Below are 19,004 nucleotides of genomic sequence, written 5' to 3' on the forward strand. Positions count from 1 at the left end.
TGTGGTTGTAACAGGGACAGAGTTGTAACAGGGACAGGGTTGTAACAGGGACAGGGTTGTAACAGAGACAGGGTTGTAACAGGGACGGGGTTGTAACAGGGACAGGGTTGTAACAGAGACAGGGTTGTAACAGGGACAGGGTTGTAACAGAGATGTGGTTGTAACAGGGACAGAGTTGTAACAGGGACAAGGTTGTAACAGGGACAGAGTTGTAACAGGGACAGGGTTGTAACAGGGACAGGGTTGTAACAGAGATGTGGTTGTAACAGGGACGGGGTTGTAAAAGAGTCATTCCAAAAGCCAACATCTGTGTTTCACTCCCTCTCACCCTTGACCTGAAGTTTTACTAGTTTAACAACAAACACACATGCATTTTAGCACACACACATTCACACACGCATGCAAACACATATGCAAACACACACATACAAATTCGGGTAGAAATAATACACTAACACACTTGCACACACACACATGCTCGTGCACACACAGACAGAAACACAAATCAATCAGACAGATTCAGACTTCCCCCACTCAGAAGCGGAATTTACACACTGCTGTTCACCTCATCAAAGATGGAGGGAGAGAGAGAGAGACAGACAGAGATAAAGACGAGAGAGAGAGAGAGACCGTGAAAGAAAGAAAGAACCCTTTTGGGTTCCAGGTACAACCCTTTTGGTTTCTATGCAGAATCCTCTGTGGAAAGGGTTCTACATGGAACCCAAAAGAGTTCTACCTTGAACCAAAAAGGGTTCTTCAAAGTGTTCTATGGGGACAACTGAAGAACCCTTTTAAGTTCTAGGTAGACCCTTTATTTAAGAGTGTAGGTCTACTTTCATCACGCTCCTTTCAAACTCTTACTAGGAATTATCTCATGACATTTTAAAAGACGGGGGAACAGTGGAGCTGTGCCAGTCTGAGCTACACACACACACACACACACACACACACACACACACACACACACACACACACACACACACACACACACACACACACACACACACACACACACACACACACACACACACACACACACACACACACTCGTTCCTACACTTGTTTATTAATTCGTTTCCCCTCTCCACCCCTCCGTTGAGAGACAGAGCCACGTATACAAAGTGTTTTAAACCAGAGAGGAGAGGAATCTGCTCACAGACAGCCTCTTATCCTTCACTTTATTTATGTGGGAGGGGAGGGGAGAGAGAGAGGGAGGGGAGAGAGAGGGAGGGGAGAGAGGGGGGGGGGGGAGAGAGGGAGGGGAGAGAGAGGGGGGAGAGAGAGAGGGGGAGAGAGAGGGGGGGAGAGAGAGGGAGGGGAGAGAGAGAGAGGGAGGGAGGGGAGAGAGAGGGAGAAAGAGAAGAAAAGCAAGCAGATGTTTCCATATGTATGTATTTATTTATGTCTCTAGAAGAGAGATGGAAGAGGGGGAAGAATGAGAGAGAGAGAGAGAGAGAGAGAGAGAGAGAGAGAGAGAGAGAGAGAGAGAGAGAGAGAGAGAGAGAGAGAGAGAGAGAGAGAGAGAGAGAGAGAGAGAGAGAGAGAGAGAGAGAGAGAGAGAGAGAGAGAGAGAGAGAGAGAGAGAGAGAGAGAGAGAGAGAGAGAGAGAGAGAGAGAGAGAGAGATTATTGTTTATTTCACTTTCGTATATTATCTACTTCACTTGCTTTGGCAATGTTAACATATGTTTTCCGTGCCAATAAAGCCCTTGAATTGAATTGAATTGAGTGAGAGAGAAAAGAACACTCAAGTGTTGTCTGAAGAAAGTGTGTTTACATAAGAGAACTTTCCATCTCACAACCAACAGTAATATGACTCCGAGTACAATCAGATCAGATACATATATGTTTTATTGTCACATCACACAGGATAGGAGCAGTGAAATGTGTTGTTTTATAGGGTCAGCTATATTAGTACAGTTCCAAAGTACAACATCAAGAACTCCCAAAAAGAAAAAGTCAATGGACACGTTCTTTTCATTGTATTGGGAACAAAACAGCCTGAGGATTTTTCTCTTGGCAGTCAAAGCTACTGATTTCCTGACCTGCTAAATTCTGTCTGTATATCCAGAGTGACTCAAGACATTATTAACGCTGTGACACATTGAGCACACAACGTCTGCTCTAAAATTACGTGCAGGGGGAGATATACTGTACTAGTCAAGAGTTTGGACACACCTACTTATTCAATGGTTTTTCTTTATTTTTACTATTTTCTACATTGTAGAATAATAGTGAAGACATCAAAACTATGAAATAACACATGGAATCAAGTAGTAACCAAAAAAAGTGTTAAACAAATCAAAATATATTTTATATTTTAGATTCTTCAAAGTAGCCACCCTTTGCCTTGATGACAGCTTTGCACACTTTGATTGAACCTTTATTTTACTACATAAAGGTCTACTTACTCTGCTGGCATCTTGGCCCAGTTTATGCCCTCGTTTGCAATGCAAACCATAACAAATTACTATGGGAATAAATGGAAGAGGCAAGTGGAAGGGAGGAAAAGTAATGAACTTCTCTGTTGGCCCTGGAGGCCTTTTGAAAACTGCTATTAGCAGGACAATAGACACGATGTGGTCCCAAAAACACCTCTCTGACATAGGGTCCATCATATCTCTTGATGATGATCGGGCTCGGGCTGATTCCGGTGTGAGTTATCTGGCCTAAATCTATTACTTGGGGCTCGGGCCGATTGTGGCTACTCTCTGGCAGATGATTACACGGGCTGCTTTATATAATTAACATTTCATTAGTTATTTATTTTTCTATATTTTATCATTGTTTATCTAATCAAAACATAAAATGAACATTTAAATTAAATACTTTAAGAGTCCTGTAGTATTTTAGTATTTTGATATTTTGTGCAAGGCAATTGATCAGCATTAAAACCTTTGTGGATGGGGCCTCCTGGGTGGCGCAGTGGTCTAAGACACTGCATCACAGTGCAACCTGCATTGCTACAGATGCTGGTTCCAGCCATGACCAGGAGACCCATGAGGCGAAGCACAATTGGCCCAGCGTCGTCTGGGTTAGGGGAGGGCTTGGCCCTCTTAAAACAGGGAGAAAAAATAAGCGTAGCGAGGCTGTGAAATTTTGAATTAAGTGTTTGGTTTTGCAAGAGATGTGTGACGTTTTGCATGTTGTGTGTGTTTTGGGGTTTTGTGTGTAGAGTCTAGAGAAAAGGAGCCATAGTTTCAGAAATCATGTGGAAGCAATTGTCAAAAACTGTAAATAACGTGCCATAGAATTCTGCAGCAGCCCGCAAGGTGTGCTGCAGTATGACGCTACTTTTACAAGAAGAACTACTGTACCTAGGGGGGACTTCACCCCAGAGCAACACTGTTAAGGTGTTCTGCAGCAGCCCGCAAGGTGTGCTGCAGTATGACGCTAAGAAGAACTACTGTACCTAGGGGGGACTTCACCCCAGAGCAACACTGTTAAGGTGTGCTGCAGTATGACGCTAAGAAGAACTACTGTACCTAGGGGGGACTTCACCCCAGAGCAACACTGTTAAGGTGTGCTGCAGTATGGCGCTAAGAAGAACTACTGTACCTAGGGGGGACTTCACCCCAGAGCAACACTGTTAAGGTGTGCTGCAGTATGGCGCTAAGAAGAACTACTGTACCTAGGGGGGACTTCACCCCAGAGCAACACTGTTAAGGTGTGCTGCAGTATGGCGCTAAGAAGAACTACTGTACCTAGGGGGGACTTCACCCCAGAGCAACACTGTTAAGGTGTGCTGCAGTATGGCGCTAAGAAGAACTACTGTACCTAGGGGGGACTTCACCCCAGAGCAACACTGTTAAGGTGTGCTGCAGTATGGCGCTAAGAAGAACTACTGTACCTAGGGGGGACTTCACCCCAGAGCAACACTGTTAAGGTGTGCTGCAGTATGGCGCTAAGAAGAACTACTGTACCTAGGGGGGACTTCACCCCAGAGCAACACTGTTAAGGTGTGCTGCAGTATGGCGCTAAGAAGAACTACTGTACCTAGGGGGGACTTCACCCCAGAGCAACACTGTTAAGGTGTGCTGCAGTATGGCGCTAAGAAGAACTACTGTACCTAGGGGGGACTTCACCCCAGAGCAACACTGTTAAGGTGTTCTGCAGTATGACGCTAAGAAGAACTACTGTACCTAGGGGGGACTTCACCCCAGAGCAACACTGTTAAGGTGTGCTGCAGTATGGCGCTAAGAAGAACTACTGTACCTAGGGGGGACTTCACCCCAGAGCAACACTGTTAAGGTGTGCTGCAGTATGGCGCTAAGAAGAACTACTGTACCTAGGGGGGACTTCACCCCAGAGCAACACTGTTAAGGTGTGCTGCAGTATGACGCTAAGAAGAACTACTGTACCTAGGGGGGACTTCACCCCAGAGCAACACTGTTAAGGTGTGCTGCAGTATGGCGCTAAGAAGAACTACTGTACCTAGGGGGGACTTCACCCCAGAGCAACACTGTTAAGGTGTGCTGCAGTATGGCGCTAAGAAGAACTACTGTACCTAGGGGGGACTTCACCCCAGAGCAACACTGTTAAGGTGTGCTGCAGTATGGCGCTAAGAAGAACTACTGTACCTAGGGGGGACTTCACCCCAGAGCAACACTGTTAAGGTGTGCTGCAGTATGGCGCTAAGAAGAACTACTGTACCTAGGGGGGACTTCACCCCAGAGCAACACTGTTAAGGTGTGCTGCAGTATGGCGCTAAGAAGAACTACTGTACCTAGGGGGGACTTCACCCCAGAGCAACACTGTTAAGGTGTGCTGCAGTATGGCGCTAAGAAGAACTACTGTACCTAGGGGGGACTTCACCCCAGAGCAACACTGTTAAGGTGTGCTGCAGTATGGCGCTAAGAAGAACTACTGTACCTAGGGGGGACTTCACCCCAGAGCAACACTGTTAAGGTGTTCTGCAGTATGACGCTAAGAAGAACTACTGTACCTAGGGGGGACTTCACCCCAGAGCAACACTGTTAAGGTGTGCTGCAGTATGGCGCTAAGAAGAACTACTGTACCTAGGGGGGACTTCACCCCAGAGCAACACTGTTAAGGTGTGCTGCAGTATGGCGCTAAGAAGAACTACTGTACCTAGGGGGGACTTCACCCCAGAGCAACACTGTTAAGGTGTGCTGCAGTATGACGCTAAGAAGAACTACTGTACCTAGGGGGGACTTCACCCCAGAGCAACACTGTTAAGGTGTGCTGCAGTATGGCGCTAAGAAGAACTACTGTACCTAGGGGGGACTTCACCCCAGAGCAACACTGTTAAGGTGTGCTGCAGTATGGCGCTAAGAAGAACTACTGTACCTAGGGGGGACTTCACCCCAGAGCAACACTGTTAAGGTGTGCTGCAGTATGACGCTAAGAAGAACTACTGTACCTAGAGGGGACTTCACCCCAGAGCAACACTGTTAAGGTGTGCTGCAGTATGACGCTAAGAAGAACTACTGTACCTAGGGGGGACTTCACCCCAGAGCAACACTGTTAAGGTGTGCTGCAGTATGGCGCTAAGAAGAACTACTGTACCTAGGGGGGACTTCACCCCAGAGCAACACTGTTAAGGTGTGCTGCAGTATGGCGCTAAGAAGAACTACTGTACCTAGGGGGGACTTCACCCCAGAGCAACACTGTTAAGGTGTGCTGCAGTATGGCGCTAAGAAGAACTACTGTACCTAGGGGGGACTTCACCCCAGAGCAACACTGTTAAGGTGTGCTGCAGTATGGCGCTAAGAAGAACTACTGTACCTAGGGGGGACTTCACCCCAGAGCAACACTGTTAAGGTGTGCTGCAGTATGGCGCTAAGAAGAACTACTGTACCTAGGGGGGACTTCACCCCAGAGCAACACTGTTAAGGTGTGCTGCAGTATGGCGCTAAGAAGAACTACTGTACCTAGGGGGGACTTCACCCCAGAGCAACACTGTTAAGGTGTGCTGCAGTATGGCGCTAAGAAGAACTACTGTACCTAGGGGGGACTTCACCCCAGAGCAACACTGTTAAGGTGTGCTGCAGTATGACGCTAAGAAGAACTACTGTACCTAGGGGGGACTTCACCCCAGAGCAACACTGTTAAGGTGTTCTGCAGTATGACGCTAAGAAGAACTACTGTACCTAGGGGGGACTTCACCCCAGAGCAACACTGTTAAGGTGTTCTGCAGTATGACGCTAAGAAGAACTACTGTACCTAGGGGGGACTTCACCCCAGAGCAACACTGTTAAGGTGTTCTGCAGTATGACGCTAAGAAGAACTACTGTACCTAGGGGGGACTTCTCCCCAGAGCAACACTGTTAAGGTGTGCTGCAGTATGACGCTAAGAAGAACTACTGTACCTAGGGGGGACTTCACCCCAGAGCAACACTGTTAAGGTGTGCTGCAGTATGGCGCTAAGAAGAACTACTGTACCTAGGGGGGACTTCACCCCGGAGCAACACTGTTAAGGTGTGCTGCAGTATGGCGCTAAGAAGAACTACTGTACCTAGGGGGGACTTCACCCCAGAGCAACACTGTTAAGGTGTGCTGCAGTATGGCGCTAAGAAGAACTACTGTACCTAGGGGGGACTTCACCCCAGAGCAACACTGTTAAGGTGTGCTGCAGTATGGCGCTAAGAAGAACTACTGTACCTAGGGGGGACTTCACCCCAGAGCAACACTGTTAAGGTGTGCTGCAGTATGACGCTAAGAAGAACTACTGTACCTAGGGGGGACTTCACCCCAGAGCAACACTGTTAAGGTGTGCTGCAGTATGACGCTAAGAAGAACTACTGTACCTAGAGGGGACTTCACCCCAGAGCAACACTGTTAAGGTGTGCTGCAGTATGACGCTAAGAAGAACTACTGTACCTAGGGGGGACTTCACCCCAGAGCAACACTGTTAAGGTGTGCTGCAGTATGGCGCTAAGAAGAACTACTGTACCTAGGGGGGACTTCACCCCAGAGCAACACTGTTAAGGTGTGCTGCAGTATGGCGCTAAGAAGAACTACTGTACCTAGGGGGGACTTCACCCCAGAGCAACACTGTTAAGGTGTGCTGCAGTATGGCGCTAAGAAGAACTACTGTACCTAGGGGGGACTTCACCCCAGAGCAACACTGTTAAGGTGTGCTGCAGTATGGCGCTAAGAAGAACTACTGTACCTAGGGGGGACTTCACCCCAGAGCAACACTGTTAAGGTGTGCTGCAGTATGGCGCTAAGAAGAACTACTGTACCTAGGGGGGACTTCACCCCAGAGCAACACTGTTAAGGTGTGCTGCAGTATGGCGCTAAGAAGAACTACTGTACCTAGGGGGGACTTCACCCCAGAGCAACACTGTTAAGGTGTGCTGCAGTATGGCGCTAAGAAGAACTACTGTACCTAGGGGGGACTTCACCCCAGAGCAACACTGTTAAGGTGTGCTGCAGTATGACGCTAAGAAGAACTACTGTACCTAGGGGGGACTTCACCCCAGAGCAACACTGTTAAGGTGTTCTGCAGTATGACGCTAAGAAGAACTACTGTACCTAGGGGGGACTTCACCCCAGAGCAACACTGTTAAAGTGTTCTGCAGTATGACGCTAAGAAGAACTACTGTACCTAGGGGGGACTTCACCCCAGAGCAACACTGTTAAGGTGTTCTGCAGTATGACGCTAAGAAGAACTACTGTACCTAGGGGGGACTTCTCCCCAGAGCAACACTGTTAAGGTGTGCTGCAGTATGACGCTAAGAAGAACTACTGTACCTAGGGGGGACTTCACCCCAGAGCAACACTGTTAAGGTGTGCTGCAGTATGGCGCTAAGAAGAACTACTGTACCTAGGGGGGACTTCACCCCAGAGCAACACTGTTAAGGTGTGCTGCAGTATGGCGCTAAGAAGAACTACTGTACCTAGGGGGGACTTCACCCCAGAGCAACACTGTTAAGGTGTGCTGCAGTATGGCGCTAAGAAGAACTACTGTACCTAGGGGGGACTTCACCCCAGAGCAACACTGTTAAGGTGTGCTGCAGTATGGCGCTAAGAAGAACTACTGTACCTAGGGGGGACTTCACCCCAGAGCAACACTGTTAAGGTGTGCTGCAGTATGACGCTAAGAAGAACTACTGTACCTAGGGGGGACTTCACCCCAGAGCAACACTGTTAAGGTGTTCTGCAGTATGACGCTAAGAAGAACTACTGTACCTAGGGGGGACTTCACCCCAGAGCAACACTGTTAAGGTGTGCTGCAGTATGGCGCTAAGAAGAACTACTGTACCTAGGGGGGACTTCACCCCAGAGCAACACTGTTAAGGTGTTCTGCAGTATGACGCTAAGAAGAACTACTGTACCTAGGGGGGACTTCACCCCAGAGCAACACTGTTAAGGTGTTCTGCAGTATGACGCTAAGAAGAACTACTGTACCTAGGGGGGACTTCACCCCAGAGCAACACTGTTAAGGTGTGCTGCAGTATGACGCTAAGAAGAACTACTGTACCTAGGGGGGACTTCACCCCAGAGCAACACTGATAAGGTGTTCTGCAGTATGACGCTAAGAAGAACTACTGTACCTAGGGGGGACTTCACCCCAGAGCAACACTGTTAAGGTGTTCTGCAGTATGACGCTAAGAAGAACTACTGTACCTAGGGGGGACTTCTCCCCAGAGCAACACTGTTAAGGTGTGCTGCAGTATGACGCTAAGAAGAACTACTGTACCTAGGGGGGACTTCACCCCAGAGCAACACTGTTAAGGTGTGCTGCAGTATGGCGCTAAGAAGAACTACTGTACCTAGGGGGGACTTCACCCCAGAGCAACACTGTTAAGGTGTGCTGCAGTATGGCGCTAAGAAGAACTACTGTACCTAGGGGGGACTTCACCCCAGAGCAACACTGTTAAGGTGTTCTGCAGTATGACGCTAAGAAGAACTACTGTACCTAGGGGGGACTTCACCCCAGAGCAACACTGTTAAGGTGTGCTGCAGTATGGCGCTAAGAAGAACTACTGTACCTAGGGGGGACTTCACCCCAGAGCAACACTGTTAAGGTGTGCTGCAGTATGGCGCTAAGAAGAACTACTGTACCTAGGGGGGACTTCACCCCAGAGCAACACTGTTAAGGTGTTCTGCAGTATGACGCTAAGAAGAACTACTGTACCTAGGGGGGACTTCACCCCAGAGCAACACTGTTAAGGTGTTCTGCAGTATGACGCTAAGAAGAACTACTGTACCTAGGGGGGACTTCACCCCAGAGCAACACTGTTAAGGTGTTCTGCAGTATGACGCTAAGAAGAACTACTGTACCTAGGGGGGACTTCACCCCAGAGCAACACTGTTAAGGTGTTCTGCAGTATGACGCTAAGAAGAACTACTGTACCTAGGGGGGACTTCACCCCAGAGCAACACTGTTAAGGTGTTCTGCAGTATGACGCTAAGAAGAACTACTGTACCTAGGGGGGACTTCACCCCAGAGCAACACTGTTAAGGTGTGCTGCAGTATGACGCTAAGAAGAACTACTGTACCTAGGGGGGACTTCACCCCAGAGCAACACTGTTAAGGTGTGCTGCAGTATGACGCTAAGAAGAACTACTGTACCTAGGGGGGACTTCACCCCAGAGCAACACTGTTAAGGTGTGCTGCAGTATGACGCTAAGAAGAACTACTGTACCTAGGGGGGACTTCACCCCAGAGCAACACTGATAAGGTGTTCTGCAGTATGACGCTAAGAAGAACTACTGTACCTAGGGGGGACTTCACCCCAGAGCAACACTGATAAGGTTGCCACATGTGTATTTACACACAGAGTAGCCACAGCAAACGTTGGTTTCACAGACATACTGTTCAAACAGCGTCCACCTCCACTCACACACTATGTGACGGGAAAAGAGAGAGAGCTGGAGAGGAAGACAGAGACAGAGAGAGACAGAGACAGAGAGAGACTGATGTAGTGATGGAGGGGTGAGGACATACAGTACTCTCTGGAGCTGATGAGATGGGAAAAGAGAGAGTAGGAGGGTAATGAGAGATACAGAGACAGAGACAGAGACAGAGACAGAGACAGAGACAAAGACAGAGAGAGAGAGAGAGAGAGAGAGAGAGAGAGAGAGAGAGAGAGAGAGAGAGGTAGTAATGATAGAGGGACGAGGACCTACTCTGTGGGGTGAATGAGTGCTGTCTTGCCCAGTCGGAGGATAACAGGCCCTCGGGGGTTACGGATCTTCTTGATTGCAGGAGTCTTGAGCAGGGAGAAGCGCCGCACCAGATTGTAACCTGCATCACATCCATCACAACATGAATCCCCAGGCAAGGCAGAGTAATCAGAGAGGAGCCCCAGTAGATCACAAAGGATCAACAACTAATCAGAGAGGAGCCCCAGTAGATCACAAAGGATCAACAAAGGGAGTAGTAATCTCTTACTATGTTTCGTATGTGCCGGTGTGTGTGTGTGTGTGTGTGTGTGTGTGTGTGTGTGTGTGTGTGTGTGTGTGTGTGTGTGTGTGTGTGTGTGTGTGTGTGTGTGTGTGTCGGTGTGTGTCGGTGTGTGTCGGTGTGTGTGTGTGTGTGTGTGTGTGTGTTATGTACCTGTGATGTTGTGTCTGGCAGTCTGAGGGAACTTCCAGTCATCTACCTGTTGGGAGGGGCATCGTACTTCTGGAGAGAGAGGATGAGAGAGAGGAGAGTAAAAAAGAGGGATGGACAAAATACTGTACATACAGTTCAATACACGCACGTCAAAATACGCATGAAGAACAAGTAAATGAATGAATGGAAACAGAGCGCGGTAAAAACATGATATAACAACAAATCCTCTGTCCAGTGTCTGTGTTGTTTTGCCCATCTTAATCTTTTCTTTTTATTGGCCAGTCTGAGATATGGCTTTTTCTATGCAACTCTGCCTAAAAGGCCAGCATCCCAGAGTCGCCTCTTCACTGTTGACATTGAGACTGGTGTTTTGCAGGTTTTGCGGGTACTATTCAACGAAGCTGTCAGTTGAGGACTTGTGAGGCGTCTGTTTCTCAAACTAGACACTCTAATGTACTTGTCTTCTTGCTCAGTTGTGCACCGGGGCCTCCCACTCCTCTTTCTATTCTGGTTAGAGACAGTTTGCACTGTTCTGTGAGTACATAGCGCTGTACGAGATCCTTGGCAATTTCTCACATGGAATAGCCTTCATTTCTCAGAACAAGAATAGACTGATGAGTTTCAGAAGAAAATTATTTGTTTCTGACCATTTCGAGCCTGTAATAGAACCCACAAATGCTGATGCTCCAGATAATCAACTAGTGTGTTAAAGGCCAGTTTTATTGCTTCTTTAATCAGCATGACAGTTTTCAGCTGTGCTAACATAATTGCATAAGGGTTTTCTAATGATCAGTTACCCTTTTAAAATTATAAACTTGGATTAGCTAACACAACGTGCCATTGGAACACAGGAGTGAAGGTTGCTTCTAATGGGCCTCTGAACGCCTATGTAGATATTCCACAAAAAATCTTCCATTTCCAGCTACAATAGTCATTTACAACATTAACAATGTCTACACTGTACTTCTGGTCAATTTGATGTTATTTTAATGGACAAAAAATGTGCTTTTCTTTCAAAAACAAGGACATTTCTAAGTGACCCCAAACGTTTGAACGGTAGTGTGTATACAGTGGCTTGCGAAAGTATTCAACCCCTTTGGCATTTTTCCTATTTTGTTGCCTTACAACCTGGAATTAAAATGGATTTTTTGGGGGTTTGTATCATTTAATTTACACAACATGCCTACCACTTTGAAGATGCTAAATCTTTTTTATTGTGAAACAAACCAGAAATAAGACAAAAACACTGAAAACTTGAGGGTGCATAACTATTCACCCCCCCAAAGTCAATACTTTGTAGAGCCACCTTTTGCAGAAATTACAGCTTCAAGTCTCTTGGGGTATGTCTCTATAAGCTTGGCACATCTAGCTCCTGTGATTTTTGCCCATTCTTCAAGGCAAAACTGCTCCAGCTCCTTCAAGTTGGATGGGTTCCGCAGGTGTACAGCAATCTTTAAGTCATACTACAGATTCTCAATTGGATTGAGGTCTGGGCTTTGACTAGGCCATTCCAAGACATTTAAACCACTCAAGTGTTGCTTTAGCAGTATGCTGAGGGTCATTGTCCTGCTGGAAGGTGAACCTCCATCCCAGTCTCAAATCTCTGAAAGACTGAAACAGGTTTCCCTCAAGAATTTCCCTGTATTTAGCGTCATCCATCATTCCTTCAATTCTGACCAGTTTCCCAGTCCCTGCTGATGAAAAACATCCCCACAGCATGATGCTGCCACCACCATGGGGATGGTGTCTCGGGGTGATGAGAGGTGTTGGGTTTACTTGATGGCCAAAAAGCTCAATTTTAGTCTCATCTGACCAGAGTAAATTCTTTCATATGTTTGGGGAGTCTTCCACATGCCTTTTGGAGAACACCAAATGTGTTTGCTTATTTTTTTCTCTAAGCAATGGCTTTTTTTTGGCCACTCTTCCATAAAGCCCAGCTCTGTGGAGTGTACGGCATAAAGTGGTCTTATGGACAGATACTCCAATCTCCGCTGTGGAGCTTTGCAGATCCTTCAGTGTTATCTTTGGTCTCTTTGTTGCCTTTCTGGTTAATGCCCTCCTTGCCTGGTCCAAGAGTTTTGGTGGTTGGCCTTCTCTTGGCAGGTTTGTTGTGGTGCCATATTCTCAAACATTTTTAATAATGGATTTAATGGTGCTCCGTGGGATGTTCAAAGTTTCTGATATTTTTTGATAACCCAACCCTGATCTTTACTTCTCCACAACTTTGTCCCTGGCCTGTTTGGAGAGCTCCTTGGTCTTCATGGTGCCGCTTGCTTGGTGGTGCCCCTTGCTTAGCAGTGTTGCAAACTCTGAGGCCTTTCAGAACAGGTGTATATATATTGAGATCATGTGACAGATCATGTGACACTTAGATTGCACACATGTGGACATGATTTAACTAATAATGTGACTTCTGAAGGTAATTGGTTGCACCAGTTCTTATTTAGAGGCTTCATAACAAAGTATGAATACATATACGTACATGCACCAGTTTTTTTTTCACTTCACCAATTTGGACTATTTTGAAATCCCAAAATAAAAATCCATTTAAATTACAGATTGTAATGCCAAGGGGGATGAATACTTTTGCAAGGCACTGTAACCCCTCACTCTGTACCAACCTCCTACCCTTCTCCGCCCCCCTCCTACCCCCCTACTAACCTCTCCTACTCCTCTCCTACCCCATCCTAATCCGTACTACCCTCTCCTACCCCTCCCCTCCCCCTCATACCCCTATTAGACTTCCATTCAGAGATTTAGAGGCAGAATTAAGACGAAGACCTGATGGTGTAGAAGCCATCAAGACTGGTAGGAGGGGGGGGGCTACTGCCAGACTAATGAGAAAGGAGGGAGGAGGGGGAAGAGAGAGAGAGAGGGAGAAGGAGCAGGAGCAACATGAATTGGAGGAAAAGGGAGGTAACAAGGGAGGGGAGAGAGGAGGAGATGGGAGAATGAGGGGAGAGAGGGGAATGAAGAAAATAGGGAGAACAAAAGTTGGGAAAGAGGGAAAATGCCAAGAGGAGGATGAGGCAGGGGGAGAAGGGCAGATTAGAGACAGGGAAGAAAAGTGACAGTTGAAAGGAAGAGGAGAGGGAGAGGGAGGAGAAAGCACGAAAAGAGGTACTAGATGTTAAGAAAAGAAGCAGGAGAGAGGTGGAGAAAGTTATCGCTGGAGGACATGTTGCCATCTTTGTACATCCTAAAGATCCGAAGCGCTCAATACCACTGAAGAAGAAGACTATATGGCTGACACTCAGTAGAGTCCAAGGCACTCAAACCAGATCCGTATTGTCCAGCCACTGACAACTGTTTGCAGTTTGTAATAGCAACAGTTGCTGGATTACCTTAAACAAGCTGAGACTCCATTCCTATTCCAAAATTACCAGGTTTTCCAACAATCCCAGTTTAAAATCAGAAGGGAATAAGCAGGAGATCTGTCCTCCAACCAGGGTTTCTTGAAAACCTAGGCATTCTTAGGAAAGTTACCTGAATTTTGCAACCAAAGAGGACTATGTAGCACACTCCATACTGTTAGAGCTCTAGATCCTGCTACTGTTCCAAACATCAAGGAGTATGTCTGTCTGTCTGTCTGTCTGTCTGTCTGTCTGTCTGTCTGTCTGTCTGTCTGTCTGTCTGTCTGTCTGTCTGTCTGTCTGTCTGTCTGTCTGTCTGTCTGTCTGTCTGTCTGTCTGTCTGTCTGTCTGCCTGCCTGCCTGTCTGTCTGTCTGTCTGTCTGTCTGTCTGTCTGTCTGTCTGTCTGTCTGTCTGTCTGTCTGTCTGTCTGTCTGTCTGTCTGTCTGTCTGTCTGTCTGTCTGTCTGTCTGTCTCAGTCTGCACTGCAGCTGTCTCGGTTGTGGCTGCGCTCCATTGAAGCAGGCTGTTTCTGTTGCTTTTTCTGTTCCCTGTTCCCTAGAGCTTGGCAGCATGGTTTATTACGGGCAGGGTTGGAAGGGTGCTCAGAGCAGCGGAGAGAAGGCGGAAGGAGGAGGAGAGGAGTATGGGAATACTCTGCTTTATAAGGTGGCATTCCACTGTAATTGGACTGGGCTGCAGATCAGTGGGAGGGTTGGTTCTGCACACAGAGATACACATAAACACACACACACATTTACAAGTACATTCAAGGGCGCATGCGCACGCACGCACGCACGCACGCACGCACGCACGCACGCACGCACGCACGCACGCACGCACGCACGCACGCACGCACGCACGCACGCACGCACACACACACACACACACACACACACACACACACACACACACACACACACACACACACACACACACACTCAACCCTCATTTTTGGACAAGGAGATCAGTGGGATCAAGGAGAAAGTTGGTTCTGCCAGTAGCACTGCTGGTACCACTTAAAGTGCATTGTGGGAGCTGAGGGGCACACTGGGTAATGTAGATAATGATGTGATAGGGGAACAATTAGATGTAGTGCAAGGGAGAAGGAGAAAGAGATAGATGTGAGAGAGAGAGAGCGAGAGAAAGAGAGAGAGAGAGAGAGAGAGAGAGAGAGAGAGAGAGAGAGAGAGAAAGAGAGAGAGAGAGAGAAATAGAGAGAGAGAGAGAGAGAGAGAGGAAAACAGAGTTAGAGTGGGGGGGAGAGGGAGAGAGAAAGGAGAGAACATTCCTGGTAGTTCTCCAGAGGCAAAGAGTGGGAGAGGGGAGAAGGAGAGGAGTGGAAACATTTGAACATTTGAGGTCACATATTTTTCCTTGGATTTTAAAGCCCCCTTTTAACATCCTCGGTCCCTCTCAGTTACAACACACACACAAACATACACAGGAGCCCTCCCCCCACATTTTCCTTATGATCATCACATTGCAGTGCACGATAGGCCAGAAAAGTCCATGATAGAGGACACACCCCTTCCACATTTTGGATTAACATTTCCTGGGTGGAACTAATAAAGTTCTGAATGCTGGAGCTTCTGAGTGCGTGGTCCCTTCTTCATTCAGTTCTCTCAACCTTCTGCTGATGTCAGCACATGACTAGCCAGTTCTGGAGTCTGAGACGGGAGGAGAGCAGGGAGATGGTTGGGTATTGAAACTGACAAAATGCTGTAGCTTCAATTTATGTCAAAGTGCTTTCTTCCACCCACCACCAGGGTCTCAGGGGAGCAGCGAACTGGCTCAGCCCCAGATGAAGAACTCTGGCTGGGCTCTCCAGGGAGCCTCTCCCCCTGAGCTGCGGAAGCTCTGGAGGTATTGCCCCAGGAAGAATATTATAGATGGGAGAGATGTTATGTAATATATTCCATTTATGGGTGGTCCTGGCTGTCTGATAGATAATAAACCCACTACAAGACCATGTGGGAGTTGTCACTAGAGGTCGACCGATTAATCGGAATGGGCGATTAATTAGGGCCGATTTCAAGTTTTCATAACAATCGGATATCGGTATTTTTGGATGCCGATTTTGCCGAATCTTTAAAAGAATTTTTTTTTTTACACCTTTATTTAACTAGGCAAGTCAGTTAAGAACACATTCTTTTTTTCAATGACAGCCTAGGAACGGTGGGTTAACTGCATTGTTCAGGGGCAGAACTACAGATTTTGACCTTGTCAGCTCAGGGATTCAATCTTGCAACCTTACGGTTAACTAGTCCAACGCTCTAACCACCTGCCTCACGAGGAGCCCACCTGTTACGCGAATGCAGTAAGAAGCCAAGGTAAGTTGCTAGCTAGCATTAAACTTATCTTATAAAAAACAATCAATCAATCAATCAATCATAATCGCTAGTTATAACTACACATGGTTGATGATATTACTAGTTTATCTAGCGTGTCCTGCGTTGCATATAATCGATGCAGTGCGCCTTCGCGAAAAAGGACTGTCGTTGCTCCAACGTGTACCTAACCATAAACATCAATGCCTTTCTTAAAATCAATACACAGAAGTATATATTTTTAAACCTGCATATTTAGCTAAAAGAAATCCAGGTTAGCAGGCAATATTAACCAGGTGAAATTGTGTCACTTCTCTTGCGTTCATTGCACGCAGAGTCAGGGTATATGCAAAAGTTTGGGCCGCCTGGCTCATTGCGAACTAATTTGCCAGAATCTTACGTAATTATGACATAACATTGAAGGTTGTGCAATGTAACAGGAATATTTAGACTTATGGATGCCACCCGTTAGATCACTGAAAGAATAAACCTTTTGTTTTCGAAATGGTAGTTTCCGGATTTGACCATATTAATGACCTAAGGCTCGTATTTCTGTGTGTTATTATGTTATAATTAAGTATATTATTTGATAGAGCAGTCTGACTGAGCGATGGTGGGCACCAGCAGGCTCGTAAGCATTCATTCAAACAGCACTTTCGTGCGTTTTGCCAGCAACTCTGCTGTATATGAATTCAAGCCTATCAACTCCCGAGATTAGGCTGGTGTAACCGATGTGAAATGGCTAGCTAGTTAGCGGGGTGCGCGCTAATAGCGTTTCAAACGTCACTCGCTCTGAGACTTGGAGTAGTTGTTCCCCTTGCTCTGCATGGGTAACACTGCTTCGAGGGTGGCTGTTGTCAATGTGTTCCTGGTTCGAGCCCAGGTAGGAGCGAGGAGAGGGACGAAAGCTATACTGTTACACTGGCAACACTAAAGTGCCTATAACAACATCCAATAGTCAAAGGTATATGAAATACAAATGGTATAGGGAGAAATAGTCCTATAATTCCTATAATAACTACAACCTAAAACTTCTTACCTGGGAATATTGAAGACTCATGTTAAAAGGAACCACCAGCTTTCATATGTTCTCATGTTCTGAGCAAGGAACTTAAACGTTAGCTTTCTTACATGGCACATATTGCACTTTTACTTTCTTCTCCAACACTTTGTTTTTGCATTATTTAAACCAAATTGAACATGTTTCATTATTTATTTGAGGCTAAATTGATTTTATTTATGTATTATATTAAGTTAAAATAAGTGTTCATTCAGTATTGTTGTAATTGTCATTATTACAAATACATTTTAAAAAATCGGCCGATTAATCGGTACCGGCTTTTTTTGTCCTCCAATAATCGGTATCGGCGTTGAAAAATCATAATCGGTCGACCTCTAGTTGTCACAGCTACTGATATATAGACTGACACACACACACACCAATACACACACAGGAAGGGAGCCCGACAGCCTATAGACTCATAACAGAGTAATGAATGGGTTATAGAACATGAATACAACCACATACTACAAACACATGAACATTTAGACCACAGCTAGGCCTGACAGCTACCAACTCAACCACACACTCAGGCGTGGTCACGCACAGACCCACAGACACCGACAGACACACACACATGCAAACACACACTCAAACAGCCACAGAGCTCTAGCAGACTGGGGTTGCACTGATTCTGATGAAATACACTTTGCAATACTGTGTGTCAGTGGAACTCAAGCTTCACCCTTTTCAAATTCAGACACAGAAGTCAGAGAATTCAGAGATTTTGACAGTCAGACTGAACAGAGATGGAAGTCTGGAAGGTCACACAAAACACTCAGATAGATGAAACACCACCACAGATGGAAGTCTAATGAAAGGATCAGAACCAGAAACATAATTTGAAGTAGAATTCTGAAGTAGAGGCAGCAGACATGAGAAGAAGATAATACATTCTACTCCTGACAAATGCAACGGCTTGGAACACGTTGTATTTGTCGGTTTACCAGACTCTACTGCGTGGAGAAAATAGACTCACCTTTGGATGATGTCACCAGGTCCCATGACCAGAGGCTGAGGGAGAGCAGAGCCAGGAAGGAGCTGAGATTCCTCATGGCACACTCCTCTGGATATACACACACACACCTCAACTGCTACCTGGGAGAGAGGGAGGAGGGAGAGAGATATAGAGGGAAGGGAGGTGGAGAGAGATATAGAGGGAAGGGAGGTGGAGAGAGATATAGAGGAAAGGGAGGTGGAGAGAAAGACAGGGAAGGGAGGTGGAGAGAGATATAGAGGGAAGGGAGGTGGAGAGAAAGAGAGGGAAGGGAGGTGGAGAGAGATATAGAGGGAAGGGAGGTGGAGAGAAAGAGAGGGAAGGAAGGTGGAGAGAGATATAGAGGGAAGGGAGGTGGAGAGAAAGAGAGGGAAGGGAGGTGGAGAGAAAGAGAGGGAAGGGAGGTGGAGAGAGATATAGAGGGAAGGGAGGTGGAGAGAAAGACAGGGAAGAGAGGTGGAGAGAAAGAGAGGGAAGGGATGTGGAGAGAGATATAGAGGAAAGGGAGGTGGAGAGAAAGACATGGAAGGGAGGTGGAGAGAGTTATAGAGGGAAGGGAGGTGGAGAGAAAGAGAGGGAAGGGAGGTGGAGAGAGATATAGAGGGAAGGGATGTGGAGAGAGTTATAGAGGGAAGGGAGGTGGAGAGAAAGACATGGAAGGGAGGTGGAGAGAGTTATAGAGGGAAGGGAGGTGGAGAGAAAGAGAGGGAAGGGAGGTGGAGAGAAAGAGAGGAAA

The 19,004-nt window shown here is 46.7% G+C and overlaps 1 protein-coding gene across 4 annotated transcripts in view; it reads right to left on the bottom strand.

The window, feature by feature from the left end:
• Positions 1-19,004, bottom strand: part of col16a1 (collagen, type XVI, alpha 1) — a 149,572-nt gene that overhangs the window by 119,892 nt on the left and 10,676 nt on the right. For 3 of the 4 annotated variants that reach the window (XM_038972324.1, XM_038972323.1, XM_038972321.1), the window contains exons 2-4: positions 18,251-18,369; positions 10,531-10,599; positions 10,101-10,218 (exon numbers count right to left, since the gene is read on the bottom strand). In XM_038972324.1, coding sequence (XP_038828252.1) covers positions 10,101-10,218; positions 10,531-10,599; positions 18,251-18,326 — 263 coding nt within the window. In that variant the 5' untranslated portion in view covers positions 18,327-18,369. The remainder of the gene's footprint in view (positions 1-10,100; positions 10,219-10,530; positions 10,600-18,250; positions 18,370-19,004) is intronic. The other variant, XM_038972322.1, reaches the window with a different exon arrangement.

The sequence above is a fragment of the Salvelinus namaycush genome, chromosome 32, assembly GCF_016432855.1.
Source record: "Salvelinus namaycush isolate Seneca chromosome 32, SaNama_1.0, whole genome shotgun sequence".
In the NCBI taxonomy this organism is placed as follows: domain Eukaryota; kingdom Metazoa; phylum Chordata; class Actinopteri; order Salmoniformes; family Salmonidae; genus Salvelinus; species Salvelinus namaycush.